Raw genomic sequence first — 16,240 nt, forward strand, 5'->3', positions numbered from 1 at the left:
AAACTTAGCAACATTATTATTTTAAAAAAAATTACAAATAGCAACGTTGCTAAGAAACTTATCGATAGGTTACAGACATTGATTAATTATGTTGGGACCACTGATTAATTTATGAATTTAGGCCGTTACATTATATACGTATTGATTTGACTTTCAATGTGAATAATCAAGAAATATTAATCTTGTCTTTGTAATATTATTTAAATAAGAGATTGAATATAAATAAATTGACACTACCTATTCACGAAAATCGTTCAATATTCAGGCAGTACAAAAGGATGCGCAATCTTGCCTGCCTATTGTTTAGGATGATAAATTCTCTACCCTTTTCTTACAATCCCTGCCCCACATACTATCTCTTACCAAGCTAACATTTTGACTTTTGAAAAGAGTAATTTCTAAGTTATTTGCCGGCTCTTAGTAGAATCTGCTTTCCGAACTGGGGGTTCAGTCTTAGCATAAACGGTGTAAGTTGGCCAATCTATCTTCTATATGTATAAATAAAAATGAATCACCGAAATGTATATAGGCGCATAACTTCCGAACGACTGCACCAAATTGGATATATTTTTTTGGAAATTCCACGGGAAAAGACAGTTCCCGCGGGATTCGGTCGAAGTCGCGAGCAACAGCTAGTATAAAATAAAATATTTTCATTTAGTCATGCAAATTTTCCTTGTTAAATTAAGGCTCGCGCAAGTTCAAAGCGCACTAGTGTAGTTAGAACTTTCGGCGTACTTGGACCGTCTCTCAAAAGCATGTCGATAGTTGTTTTGTATAGAAAATGAACCATATTTTCGTGCATTGGCATTGGTATGACGTCGCCGCGATATTTATTGAGAAAATTAGAAAAGCGATAAGATGTAAGGCAGTAATAACTTCAGACCACCACCCAGATGGGTGGGTGTGCTTCTAGTATTTAACCTCTGTGTCGTAATAGAGAGAGAGCCAACGCGTGCCAGACCTTTGTTATATTTTTATAAAAGCTGAAAGTTTCTCTGCGTATTGTCCGCAACAGTGGGAGGAACGGTTGTTTGGATCATGGTGGTGGTAGGTAATAAAGTTATAAAAAATCTGACGTCAACGTATAGGGTCCCGTTGGCACTCTTGAGGTACGGAACCCTCAAAATTAAACTTTTAAATTAAATTAACTTGTAGTTAAATACTTCATAATTATATTAACAGCACTTGTAAACCGGCACCAATTAGTGAAACCCCTAGTGCAATGTTGAGTATTACAAATTTTTAGTATAATTTGCCCCGTGCTTGTTTCTACATGCTCCCCCCGATTTGCCATGCACCCGCCCATTCTGTATTAATTACAAGAGGGAAATTACCGCAGACTACGCTAATTACCCCTGACGTAGGGTTGGCTGTAATTTCATAGAATAATTACAGGCTAGCACAGGTATTACACTTAGTTGAATAGGAGCAATGTATATCACTATTCACTGCCCATAATATTATTATAAATCCGAAAGTAGGTATGTTTGTTTGTTGGTTTATTCTCCAATCATGCCTCAACAGAGCAACGTATCGATGTAATTTTTCGCTCCAGAAAATCAAAGACATGGGATTTTTAAAAACCTAAATCCACAACGACGACGTAAGATACGAAGGTCCACGTGCACAAGAACGAAAACTGATTTAGTTAATTTTTTTAATACTATCACTTTTTGTCAACCGCATGAAGTCCGGTCTCCACCTAAGCGTTGAGGAGAGGAGATGTGTTCAGTCAACCAATCAGATTCATAATAAATGACGTGAAAAAATTATCACGTGATTTTTTTTAAATCTGATCGATCGACCGCACATATCTCCTCTCCGCTCCGCTTAGGTGGAGACCGGGCCTTATGCTCTTGCCAAAAAGTGACGGCATTACAAGATTTAACTAAACCAACCGGTTTAGTTAAATTTAACTGTTCTTGTGCAAGTGGACCTTAATTACATGTCACGAGTAGGTATGTTAAATAAATCATTGAAGTCATTTGGCACGATCTTCAAAGTAGTTTCTTTTGGTTACAGGTTAAGATGGGAGCGTTCAGGAACATTGGGTGTGGAGACCTTCTCTGAGGACCATGGGACACTTCCATAGAGCCCCCTCCTTGCACAGATTTCTTTCAAAGGTTCGTGAAAAAGATTTATTACACGAACATAGCAAGCATGAACAAAATACTTCAATACCTACCAAAGTTCCGTCTTAGCAACTGTGCTCTAAGGGTAATAAGCGATATTGTGAGGAGCAAATAAAGAAAAAACCGGCCAAGTGTGAGTCAGACTCGTGTGACAGAACACCGAGGGTTCCGTACTACATTTGCACGATAAATCAAAAACTATTATGCATAAAAATAGATAAAAATCTATTTTAGTATGTACAGGTAAATAGAATAGAATAGAATGTTTTTTTTATTCATGTAAAATTTTTACAAGTACTTATGAATAGTCAGGTAGTTTTAATTTACCACTGGTTTGAAATGCCGTTCCTACCGAGAAGCCCCTTCATATGATACGTCACTTGGTATATTAATCTTACTTTGAATGTTGAAGATTCCAATCGGATGAGTGCGTGATCGCTCTTAATATGATTTATGCAATATAATACACTTACTTCAAAAAAGAAGTAGTCGGGTTTTGTAGAGCTTTATTTTTTTCAATACCAGCAGGGCTCGAGTCGTGCGCTCGTGGTGCGCATGCGTTGATGGGCGGCGGCGCGGGCGGCGGGCGGGCGGCGCGGGCGCTGCGCCTGCTGCTGCTGCTGGTGCTGGCGCTGGCCGCCGTCGAGTACCTCTTCGGCTCCATCCTAGACGCCTCGCCCCTTCGCACCTACCTCTACACACCTCTGCACAACGCTACGCAGTCCTCCCTCAAGTAAGTCTTGGAAGACTCCAACTCACCGTGTCAACCTCCCTATCCAATTTTTTTGTCGCTACTCGTCTATCGTTAGTACTGGACACATAGTTTTGGAGTCCTTACACTACTCTACTTCAACTCGGTATCAACGTATACACCTATAGGCTTCGTTACTTCTGAGAAGAAGTCCATGCTTGGTGTTCGCTACAAGCATAGTCGGCCCATTGCGAGCTCAAGTGGTGTTTTGGGTTTCAGGCAACGATGCCATGCAAGAGATAGTAAGCTTTTGAATTTTTTTAGGCTAATGTGTTTTCCCCTATTACACAGGAACAGTGATAAAACACTGCAAATCTGGCCTAAGAAGCTCCCATACGCTGCAACAGAAAACTCAACGAGAAATTCAACCCATAAAGCCGTAAACAGTACAATTACTAGGAACTCTAGCAAAGAAGCAACCAACATGACCCGACAGAATATATCGGATGACTCGAGCACTCCACTCTTGATTACGAAGATTATGGAGGGAATCAAGAATCTGGTGACGACTGAAGATGGGGATTTCAAAATGTCGGAACCATCGGTGCCAATTTGCGATGAAATGCCACCAGACTTAGGTAAGTACCGACTTACCATATTTTTTTATACAAAATAGTGAGCAAATGAGCAGGTGGATCTCCGCCGGCCATGAACATTTGCAGCACCAGAGAAACCGCCAATGCGTTGCCAGTATTTCAGGCTGGAAAGTAAGTCAACGGGTAGGTACAAGAATCTCGGATCTCAAATCATTTAATCAATCAAAAAAGTTCACACCTTACTATAACGACTTTTTAAATGCCTCGAAGAGCCTTCTCGGACTTTTCAAATCTGCTATCCAGTTTTTGTATGACGTTTATCATTGACGATTTTCGGCAAAGCAATGGATACTTATAAAATTGGATTACTGGTCGTCTCAATTCAGGCTCATCACTTTTCGGTAATCCGCTCTACAATAATAAATCTAATAACTTATTTATTCAGGGCACCGAAGGGTGCCAACGGGACCCATTTAGTAAACCTCCGCTGTCCGTTCGTCCGTCCGTTTGTCTGTCAGCGAGCTGTATCTCATGAACCAGTGTAGGTAGAGAGTTGAAACTTTCACAGAATGTGTAATTACTATTGCCGCTATAACGGCAAATAATAAAAATTTCAAAATGGCCGCCATAATAATTTAAAAAATATATGACAAACAAACAAACAGACGAAAAAGTGTTATTTTTTGTACGATGGTACGGAATTTTTCGTGTGCAAGTCTGACTCGCACTTGACCGATTTTCTATTCATTTTATTGAACTTATTTTCCTAGAGGTCGTAAGGTAATTGAAGGTTCTATGTCATATCCAGATATAGTCCCATGGGCAGGTACCAATACAGGACCTTTCGCGGGTATTCTTGTTTGCTTGGTCACAGATTACATAAGTAAATAATAATTTCTCAGGTCCAGTACAAGTTAACAAGACTGAAATGGAACTGGATATTGTGGACAAAAAATACCCCGAAGTGCAGCTCGGGGGGCGGTACTCGCCACCGAACTGCACCGCCAGACACAAAGTCGCCATTATAGTGCCTTACAGGTAAACATATTTCATTGAAAACTCTGCTTCTTGAGCTTCTGCTCTACTGCGCGCGTTTGGAACCCTCGTAGCTTTAGTTTTAAGTTTGCGTTATAATTATCACCACATATCTTACAAATCCAACATCTGACTATCAAAAAGAGTAATTTATTACCTATTTTGAATAAATCATTTTACTTTGACTGTAGGTAAAGCTCAAAAATCGTAAGTAAAACCAGGGCTTTAAACTACGGTTGCAGACAGTTCTGAGAATTCAGAATGGTTTTCAACCCCTGTTGTACCAAAAAACTGCAGGTCCCTTTTATTTAATACTGTAACAAACCACCGTCCGCGCGCCCGCCGAATGCTTTCCCACTCGCACACTACTAACTGCACTGTTCTACAAACACGTCATCGAGTAGCCGCCTACGCAAGAAGCGGGGATCCGCGAGTATAAAAGAGCGCGCCCGCCAGTCCGAAGATCATTCCGAGCTTAGCGGCCGGTCTTAGAGCGATAGCCACGCAGTCCTCTAAGACCGGTATGGTTAAGGAGTGCGGTAGCTACCTGCAGCCCACTCTGACAACCAGTTGAGGTTACGAACGCGATAGCCACGCAGTCCGTTCTTCCACCTCCAGCTTAGGATCCGATTTTGTCGTGTACGTTTATTTGTTAACTATTATGTAAGGGAAGAATATAGATTTACTACTCATCCTCGAGTTTTACTTCTACCGCCCCTTATAATTGGCGCCCAACGTGGGGCCCAACGAAAACACCACCCCTTATAATTGGCGCCCAACGTAAATACTATAAAGAAGAAGATCGTTTGAATATGGAAGCAAATATGCTGTAGGAGCAGCTTTAATGCAGGGGGAGGATGCAAATGATCATCCTCCCGAATATGCAAGTCGATCATTTACGTCAGCAAAATTTCCACTTCGCCAAGACGGACCATGTGTAATTATGGAAAAACACGGAAGTTCCAACGCACATTGTACCCATTCAACGACGAGGACATCCAAGGAAAATTCAAGATGTTCCTGGTGCTCTTACGGGACGTTACCGAGCACCAGAGGGGGAGACTGTAACAAACCATCCGTCCGCGCGGCCGCCGAATGCTTTCCCACTCGCACACTACTAACTGCACTGTTCTACAGACACGTCATCGAGTAGCCGCCTACGCAAGAAGCGGGGATCCGCGAGTATAAAAGAGCGCGCCCGCCAGTCCGAAGATCATTCCGAGCTTAGCGGCCAGTCTTAGAGCGATAGCCACGCAGTCCTCTAAGACCGGTATGGTTAAGGAGTGCGGTAGCTACCTGCAGCCCACTCTGACAACCAGTTGAGGTTACGAACGCGATAGCCACGCAGTCCGTTCTTCCACCTCCAGCTTAGGATCCGATTTTGTCGTGTACGTTTATTTGTTAACTATTATGTAAGGGAAGAATATAGATTTACTACTCATCCTCGAGTTTTACTTTTACCGCCCCTTATAATTGGCGCCCAACGTGGGGCCCAACGAAAACACCACCCCTTATAATTGGCGCCCAACGTAAATACTATAAAGAAGAAGATCGTTTGAATATGGAAGCAAATATGCTGTAGGAGCAGCTTTAATGCAGGGGGAGGATGCAAATGATCATCCTCCCGAATATGCAAGTCGATCATTTACGTCAGCAAAATTTCCACTTCGCCAAGACGGACCATGTGTAATTATGGAAAAACACGGAAGTTCCAACGCACATTGTACCCATTCAACGACGAGGACATCCAAGGAAAATTCAAGATGTTCCTGGTGCTCTTACGGGACGTTACCGAGCACCAGAGGGGGAGACTGTAACAAACCACCGTCCGCGCGCCCGCCGAATGCTTTCCCACTCGCACACTACTAACTGCACTGTTCTACAAACACGTCATCGAGTAGCCGCCTACGCAAGAAGCGGGGATCCGCGAGTATAAAAGAGCGCGCCCGCCAGTCCGAAGATCATTCCGAGCTTAGCGGCCGGTCTTAGAGCGATAGCCACGCAGTCCTCTAAGACCGGTATGGTTAAGGAGTGCGGTAGCTACCTGCAGCCCACTCTGACAACCAGTTGAGGTTACGAACGCGATAGCCACGCAGTCCGTTCTTCCACCTCCAGCTTAGGATCCGATTTTGTCGTGTACGTTTATTTGTTAACTATTATGTAAGGGAAGAATATAGATTTACTACTCATCCTCGAGTTTTACTTCTACCGCCCCTTATAATACTTAGATATCGTTTTAAAGAACGCCATAGTTATAGTCGCACTCGGAGACATTCAATAAATTAGCTCTAATTTGTTATGCCTCAGCGAAATTTAATGCTTCATTAGTTAACGACAAGTTTAAGGAGGCATATAGAGCAGTGCAAGTGAAATATCAGTTTCACGTTGCAGCATTCAGAGCATTAAGCTGAGCTGTGTACACCCATTATAAGTGGTGGTCACGGAGAAAAATGTTACATTTGTATGTATATTTTGTTGGTTATACCATTCCTTAATAAATAAGCTCGAAACAAGCACCTGTGTCTGGCATCCGTACGATACGTACGTACAAAGTACGGGCTTATATTAGAAAAAGTACAAAAGGCCTTCCTAAGATACCTGTATAAACCTTTCCTATACCCAACCAAATTTCTGTTAGGTTGCTTAGGTTTCAACTCCCTGGAGGTCAGACGCATTTGCGACCAACTGAAAATTATGTGTCAAATTTTGCGAGGAGATGTTAATGCTCCAGAACTTCATGACCAACTGTGTCGCATACATGTCCCTGAATCCAACAGTAATCTTCGTCCACGAAAAAATAAACTTTTCGTGGTCCCACATCATCGCACTGTTGCTAGATCTATGTCACCTATACCCCGTTCATTAGCATCATTCAACGCGCTTTTGGACAATAATGCTCAATGGGACCCATTTAATGATGGGTCTATAATACTGGTTCGGGAGTTACTGAAGTACGCTGAGAGCATTGCATGAATATGTCATTCAATGTTCTCAGCGTACATATTCAAAATTCTTTGATCTTTTATCGTTATGTATTTTATGTCTTTTTCTTGTACCTTTATTCGTATTTAAATTTATTATTAATCATCTAGTTAGTGTAAGTGGCACTGCCGTTCTAATTAGATATAAAATAAATAAAATAAATAATAAATAAATAAGTATACTTATTTGTGTATCAAAAAAATATAATCTGAAGATTTAATGTGGAGTTAGTTGAGAATACGTGTTCGGTCGGTGTTTAAATAAAAATGTTAATCATTTTAGGTTCTCGTACTTTTATCTGAATAAGTCGTAAAACCTAAAACACTGGTGGATTTTACATTACCTGCCCAGATTTAAAAAGTAATTGAAATCCGCGCGCAAAATTTCTTTTTTTTCCACCGAAAAAGTACAAAATCCAATTCCCACATTTACCACCCTCCGTGTCTAAGTGAATCCGAGGCGTGATATTTATGCTATCTACCCAATAAGCAATCTTCATAAACGTCGAGATAGGCGTTTATCTCACCTTGCGAACTTTCGGCCTTTTCGCCTTTTTCCTTTTTTGAGGATTTATGGCGCCGGGATTTTAAATTACGTGAATTGTAGGTACTACTCTTTGGTATAAATTATTTATTTAAACTTCGTTTTGTACGTGCGAAGACTCATACGCATGGAAAGATACCTATGTTGGTTTGTTAACTAATGTATTGGTTCCCCTTAAATAAACATGCTGGGTCAATCAACCTACAAGTTTGACTTTCTGGACAATTTATGGCGGTAGAACTTAAAATTACCCGAACTGCTACTTTTACAATATAGGCTTTTAGCACGATATTACTTTTTACACAGTGAATGTAATTTTTAAGAGCATAGCCTAACGTACCCAGCCTAAAGTACCTACGTCCTACTTGGTGAACATGTACAAAATTCCCAAATGGTGATTATGCATTAGCCGACACTTGCCAAATTCATTTGTGTATTGGAACCTCTAGTACCTAGTACTTAATTTTTATTTTTATTTTCCAGAGATCGGCAGCAGCATTTAGCGATATTTTTAAATCACATGCACCCTTTCCTGATGAAGCAGCAGATTGAATATGGCATATTTATTATTGAACAGGAAGGTAAGTTTTAATAATAAGATCACGTCTCCTTTGCCCAGCATGTTTCCGTTGAAGCATGGTGTTTGTTATTCGAAGCCCATATTTGATAAGCTACTAGATTCGATATGGGAATATTTGACCCTTAGTTTTGGTTTAGCTTAATTTCTAATGAAGGTTAACGATTAGTTATAATATGTTAGTATGCGTTATGTGTATTATCGTCTTTTCAGGGTTCCGTACTAAAATGGTAAAAATGGAACCCTTATGTTGCGATTTTCTCCTTCCGTCTGTCCATCTGATACAATCGATTATTTCAGTCACTATTAAAGCTATCGCCGTTGCGCAACGGCTGTACACTCTCATACGTACAATACACTCATCATTCATCATCATGATCAACCCATCTCCGGCTCACTACAGAGAACGGGTCTCCTCTCAGAGTGAGAAGGGTTTTGGCCATAGTCTACCACGCTGGCCATGTGCGGATTGGTAGACTTCACACACTTTTGAGAACATTATGGAGAACTCTCAGGCATGCAGGTTTCCTCACGATGTTTTCCTTCACCGTTAAAGCATGTGATGTTTAATTACTTAAAACGCACATAACTCCGAAAAGTTAGAGCGTGCCCGGGTTCGAACCCCCGACCTCCAATTAGAAGGCAGACGTCCTATAACCACTAGGCTATCACAGCTATTCCACTAGGATATCACATATATTTATACACTCATCATTACACTATTTCAAATTCCTTTTTTTAAATCCAGGTAACAGTGATTTCAACCGCGCTAAGCTGATGAACGTGGGATTCGCGGAGAGCCAGAAGCAGAAGGAGGGAGGCTGGCAGTGCTTCATCTTCCACGACATCGATCTCCTGCCGCTAGACTCCAGGAACCTGTATTCCTGCCCCAGGCAACCGCGGCATATGTCCGCTTCCATTGATAAGCTTAATTTCAAGTAAGTAGCCAAAATTCCTCAGTGCTTGAAGACCATCAAAGTCTTCGAACAGTATGTGTCGCCAGTGATGACACGTGGATCCGAGACATGGTCGCCAACTATGGGCCTCATAAGAAAGCTCAGAGTCACTCAGCGGGTGATGGGAGGTTATGCTTAGAGTTTCTCTCTTTTAAATCAGAAATGAGGAGATCCGTAGGAGAACTAGAGTAACCGACTTAGCTCAACGGGTTGCGAAGCTAAAGTGGCAATGGGCACGGCACACGGAAAAACTGATAGACATTGGGATCCCAAGGAGCTAGAATGGCGACCTCGCACCGGAAAGCGCAGCGTTGAGTTTTAAAACCCCATCGTCTACTGGTTCTTGGAAATATGTGGATCGCCCATTGTCACTTCAGTATGAACTGTATCGGTTACTCTAGACGGATCTCGTCGTAACTCGATTAATCTATTTGTACATAATAAGAGTGCCACGACTGAGTGACAGACAAGCACAGCGTAAACTGCTGGACCTAGAGTTTTGAAACCTGGAGCAAAAATCCCTTTAGAACCCTTTTTATACAGGATCTTTAAACTCCTAAATCCACACAATCAAAGTCGCGGGAGACAACTAGTAATTTTATCATTGTCTTTCCAGGTTACCATACGAAGACATTTTCGGAGGTGTGTCAGCCATGACTGCGGAACAGTTCACCAAAGTCAACGGTTTCTCCAACAAGTACTGGGGCTGGGGTGGAGAAGACGACGATATGTTTTATCGGTGAGATTACAGACTTTTTTCTCTGGCAACCTCATTTTTAATTCGAACTGATAAGATTTGGAACACCCTTCCAGCGTCAGTTTTCCTCTCCAATTATAATATGGGTACCTTCAAGTCAAGAGTGAATAGGCATCTTCTAGGCAAGCGCGCTCCGTCTTAGGCTGCATCATCACTTTCCACCAGGTCTGATGGCAGCCAAGCGCTAGTCTATAAATTAAAAAAAAAAACCTGGTAAATGGGCTGCCATTTTTTTTAAATACGCTCGAAGGTGGTAAAATATACATAATCCCTGCACCAATTTCTAGTCAAGTCAAATCAAATCATTTGTTCAAAGTAGGTACCATTGTACAGTACGCAGCAGAAAGTAATGTACAATCGACCTTTAGAAGGAGAGCTATCTCCTTTAGGATCCGCTAGGATTTTTAGAGCATTGTCTCTGTCGTTGAGACCGGCAAAACGTCATATGTCGTATGAGTGACAGAGACAACGCTCTACAAAGCCGAAATGTCATTCTAAAGACCGATGTACATTACTTTATGCCGTATAATGTACACTTTTTGATTTTCAATGTTGAATTTGTAAGAACTGATGTGATAATAATTATTACGTAAACTTAAAAGTAAAGCTACGAAGGTTGCAAACGCGAATGAGCTTTGCCTATCTGGAATTTTATAAGTACCTTTGCTTTTCGTCATGATTCTTTTGAAAAATCCCGTATCTTAGTGCAATTTTGAAACTAGCAGAGCACTTTTGTGATTAAACTATTATCTAAGTAGAAATTATTCTCAAAACAAATTTTATGTTTCGTTACAGATTAAAAAAGGTCAATTACCACATAGCGAGGTACAAGATGTCGATCGCGCGATACGCAATGTTGGATCATAAGAAATCTTCACCTAATCCTAAGAGGTAAGCATCTATTTTTAATAAAAATCTATATTATGTCAATCCCTTTGAAATTTGTGTAGTCCACGCGGACGAAGTCGCAGGAATACGCTAGTCTATATGTATACTTATAATAAAACTAGGTAACTGGACGATTTATGTACATTATTGACAATTTTAATTGAAGGAAACCTTGTTATTGATATAGACCCCAAAACGATTTTTTTGGCATTTTTGTCTATCTGTCTGCCGTCTGTCTGTCTGTATGTGCGCGTATCACGCGAAAACTACGGAACGGATTTAAATGAAATTTGGTACAGTGGTAGCTTTTCAGTGGTACTTTTCCACTTCCAGGTACCAGCTCCTGTCGCAAACCAGCAAAACATTCCAGAAGGACGGCCTATCGACGCTCGAATACGAGCTGGTGAGAGTGACGCAACGCCACCTGTTCACGCACATCATCGCCAACATAGACGAGCGCAGCTGACGGATGTATCTCGCCAAGCTTCTGTTTGGCGATAGGTAACGTCTGCTCATGGACTGTGTCACTGCAGATTTATCAGTTACATTTTTTTCTGTGCGTTTTTCAAGTGTAATTTCAACTTTTGGCATTGATTGTCTGCCCTGTCTATCACGAAAGTTGTAATATTTGAGATATGAGATAGAAAGAAGAAAGTTATGATAGTTGGGATATGAGAACTAAGCTACAGTTATGATTGGCTGCATTTTTGGTATTCTTGCTGCAACTGAATTTAAGCCAATGAGAGTGGCCGCCAATCAGAGGTGATCGTCACGCTGTAGCTATGAATCTAGGGCGATAGGCATGTTGCACCTAGGTTTTTTTCTGTATGAACAGTTTTGGGGTGGGGATCTATTTTATAAAAAGCAAAAAAAAAAACGTGGCGACGAAACACACCTTTTCACGCACGCATTGGCTAAGCATCGCTTCCACTTGAGTGAGTGAGACAAAGTAGGTACAAGAGAGAGAAAATGTAGCAAATAACGCAATTTACGCAATTTACGAGTTTACACAAAGCTTCGCTTCTATGTGTTCCACCATATCTTATCTACGAGTTTTTTTTTCAAGTAATTTCACCTAACGTCTGTTTCACTGCTGATTTTTCAGTTCCATTTTTTCATTCATGTATTTTTCAAGTGTAATTTTAACTTCTGACATTAACAATTCTGTTAGTGTACTGGATTGGCCATTAGATTCAGTTAGAATAGACTCTGCAGCTCAATTGTGCAATTAATGCTTTTTCCATTGACGAAGCGTCACGAAAGCTGCGAATGTGGTGTATCGCACTGATTGTGTTCGGGCTACTGCTGTATAAGTCCCGCAATTTGCTAATGCGCGTGGCCGCCATTTTAGTGATGTCAGCACTAGACTGAAATATCGAACTGATGCTATATTTTTATTTCGGCTGACGTCAAAATGACGTCATTTCGATGTTAATGAGACATGGTTCCAGCGCAATAGCAATTTGCGGGACTTATAACATTTTTATATGATTGTAAATTGAATCGATTACTTACCAAAGATTTATTGGCCAAAAGACTCCTTACAGCACTGTTTTTGACTACAACCACATTGAAAATGTTGGCCGCCTTGCTTGTGTGAATGAAATGGACATTTTTGCACTGATTGTGTAATAATATGTATAGTGCCAATCATTAATCCAATGATTTCACTCTTGTTTAAGCTTATTTAATAAATATTTTCGTGATTTTTTATGTGAGACCTATTTTTCTGTCGCTACATTAATTACTTAAGTATATTTTTATGTTATTTACAATATGTAGTAATGATGCCAGATTGACTGTAAAAGGTTTGATTTATAAATAAAAAATAGATAGATAGGTATGTAAAAGTAGATTGTTATAAAAGCTTCTTTAGTATAAGAACGATATGGCTGCTACTGTTTAAAATTTAAGATTTAACTAGTCTTTTTCACAAAGTCCAAGATTGTAAGTAATATTTAAGACCTATTTAAGTATAGGTACGTGCTGTAGTTTGGAAGCGATCTGTTATGCGAAAACTTAAACTATTAAGTATAAATATAGAAAGATCTAAGAAGGAAATGGTGTCGAATTTAGAGCAAAAGAAAAGATTTTCTGGGAAGTTTAAAAACGTGACGTATGTTAATCTGTCAAAGAACTATGGCAAAATTACGGCCACTTCCCAAACTGGTTTACATAGATGTATAACATAATTATGAGCTAAAGTTGTTCTGAAAACGATTCTCTACCTTAATAATAGAAGAAGTTGTAGACATCGAAAGATAAATAGTATACGCGGCCGAAAGTAATGTACCGACCTTTAGGGGATAGCAAAGTAGAGCACTGTCTCCGTCGTTGAGGCCGACAACACGTCATATAGCTATGAGTGACAGAGAGAACGCTCTACAAAGTTGAAATGCTATTCTAAAGGCCGATGTACATTACTCTCGGCCGTGTACTGTAGTTCATATTATAGTACCAATATTGTATGCAAGGTGTAGGGTGCGGAATGCAGGGTGCGGAATGTAGGGTATTCTAGTTGCAGATTAATGAACATTTAGAACCTGTTTTAAGTGATTTTAATCGTATACCTATTTTATTTACTATTATTGCTAAGCCAGATTTCCAAGTTTCTTATTTTTTATAAAGAAGTTTTATTTTTGGGACATACCGCGTATTATGATTAGTTTTATGGTATACCTATATCTACTTTGGAATTAAAATGGCCACTCTGAGGAACAAGGTTCATTGCCTATTCTGCCCATTATCCTTTATATGCAGTTGTATCCGCAACAGAAGAATCGACCGCGCCGAAAGAATCGACTCAAATTAGAATCATTCATTTTTTTAATCAATGAAGAAATAGTACTCGCGCTTTGCTGTGTCGTACGCAACTGATAGAATGCGAGCGCATCGGTCGAGTCGACCGCTCACCGCATAAACCGCGCCGAATCTGATGACGTCATCCGAATTCGTCTAGGATTTCTGGGATTCTTGCAGATTCGGACGATTCGACGTGGAAGAAGTGTGCGAGGTTTCATGAGATTTCATGTACAGAATTCTAAAATTAGTTTCGTTCGACGCGTTAGGCTCGGATAAGAGTGCGTTCACCTTTAATGACAGGTTTACGTAAACTCGTATGTCACGTCAGTTAACTTGAAAACGTGCCCTATATTATAATACCTATAATTTGTCGTTAAAGTAAGATAATATAGCAGGACAATAAAATTATAGTTGCAATAGTTCATTTTTCATTTAAATTATAAATATGGCTATTTTGTAAATAAATTGTCACAAAAGTGTATGTAATTTAATGTAATCGCACATTACGAGAAGAGTCGTGAATTTTTCAGTAGGTATCTACTGAAAATGAATGATGACGACATACTAGTAGATGCGTGCGGTTTGTTTCAACTGTAATGTACGAACAGCATTCGGTGCCTTTGCACATGACGACATTTTAGTGCGTAGTTCACTTCTGTGTGTAGTCCCCACTTTTTTTACTTTACCAATTTTTTATCACAGATTTACGCTGATGTACAATATTTCTGTACCTACTGTGTTGTCTTGTGTCGCAATGCACTCCAGTGCGTGATAAGAACTATACAGTGCGACAAGGCTATCTTGGCGCGTGGCGAAAATCGGTACTAACGTTGCTGTCAAGTGTCCCCTTTATTCTTGTTTGAATAGTCTAAGCCCTTATGTTCTCCAACAGCGCCCCACTGTCAATGTCATTCAAATGCCAAAAGAGCCTTGTCGCACTGTAGACGCCTTCTATCGCACCAGAACTAGTGGTGTCAAATACTGTTAAATGTTCATAATATGCTAAAAACAATTGTTAAAAAAAAATATCGATAAATAAATACGTTATAAATATAACGGTTGAAAAAAAATGAAATTCCCTTCATACTTAAACAGGCTTAGGACTGTCTAGCTACCCATCAGTGCCTACTGCCTAGGCGTATTTAGAAGTTCATTGATTTTATCTTACATTACTTACGTTTTATTTTTTATTTTTTTTAACTTGTTTTTTATTTGTTTTAGGTTTTTTTAATTTAATAGATTTTATTGACATTTAGAATTTTTTTCTACTTTTTTTTTGGATTTTTTTTAGCATTTACTTAATAGATTTTATTTACATTTAGAAACATGATTTGGGCCACCTTTGATGTACTGAGGCGAGTCCTTCTATCATTAATGATATAGCCCGCCTTCGAAAATGCCCTCTCACACGGCACCGAACTAACCATTATGTTACACTTGGTTTTGAAAATTTTGTATAGCACTGGATATATTAATTGGTGGGTTTTCCACCACGTCAAAGGGCAAACTTTTCTATTTACTACAGTCTCCTTCAAAAACATGTCTAGCTCCTCTTGAGCTTTGGTTTCCGCCGTCTTTGGAGCAATTGATGATATTATTACTGAATCAATTTGTTTCCATATTCTGTTATTATCGACACCACCATCATTTACTCTATTCACCACCCCGGGATGTAAACCGTTGGGTCATGAAAAGATAGCAGACAGACAGACACACTTTCGCATTTATAATATTATATGTATAATAATATAATATTAGTATAGACTAGATGATGCCCGCGACTTCATCCGCGTGGATTTAGGTTTATAAAAATCCCGTGGGAACTCTTATGATTTTCCGGGACAAAAAGTAGCCTGTCTTTCCCTGGAATGCAAGCTATCTTATGAACGACAAGAATCTTGTCGTTCTGTGTTGTTTATCTCTGTCAGAAATTTCGTCAAAATCGGTTGAACGGATGAGCTGTGAAAGACTAGCAGACAGACAGACAGAAACACTTTCGCATTTATAATACTAAATATGGACAAGTATGGATTACCTACTTAAATAAGTATATAAAATCAATTTAAGTTATCTAGGTAGGTACCTACCTAACTTACTAGGTACATAAATTCTCACTTGAATTTTGAATTTTAATTCGAACCTCGATAAATTATATAAAAGTTAAAACCTGCCATATATCATGTTATACCTGCTAAAGAAGTAGGTACCTACTTAAACACGAAAAACGAATGCTAACTAATACTCAATACCTACCTACCAACTTTATTTCATAACGAGA

The 16,240-nt window shown here is 39.7% G+C and overlaps 1 protein-coding gene across 3 annotated transcripts in view; it reads left to right on the top strand.

Annotated features, from left to right (window-relative positions):
* LOC117991247 (beta-1,4-N-acetylgalactosaminyltransferase bre-4-like) overlaps positions 1-14,922 on the top strand; it is a 152,237-nt gene extending 137,315 nt beyond the window's left edge. Inside the window, exons 2-11 of one of the 3 annotated variants that reach the window (XR_011237854.1) lie at positions 2,026-2,126; positions 2,661-2,868; positions 3,178-3,464; positions 4,325-4,460; positions 8,466-8,563; positions 9,308-9,497; positions 10,132-10,254; positions 11,068-11,163; positions 11,494-11,939; positions 11,976-14,922. Coding sequence is in view for 2 of the 3 variants with exons in the window: in XM_034978817.2 (XP_034834708.1) it covers positions 2,699-2,868; positions 3,178-3,464; positions 4,325-4,460; positions 8,466-8,563; positions 9,308-9,497; positions 10,132-10,254; positions 11,068-11,163; positions 11,494-11,626 (1,233 nt within the window). In the remaining variant the exon portion in view is untranslated. Of the gene's footprint in view, positions 1-2,025; positions 2,127-2,660; positions 2,869-3,177; positions 3,465-4,324; positions 4,461-8,465; positions 8,564-9,307; positions 9,498-10,131; positions 10,255-11,067; positions 11,164-11,493 lie in introns of all 3 variants that reach the window. The other 2 variants (XM_034978817.2, XM_034978816.2) reach the window with 2 other exon arrangements.
* The last annotated feature ends 1,318 nt before the right edge of the window (positions 14,923-16,240 follow it).

Source organism: Maniola hyperantus, chromosome 19 (genome assembly GCF_902806685.2).
Source record: "Maniola hyperantus chromosome 19, iAphHyp1.2, whole genome shotgun sequence".
Lineage (NCBI taxonomy): Eukaryota > Metazoa > Arthropoda > Insecta > Lepidoptera > Nymphalidae > Maniola > Maniola hyperantus.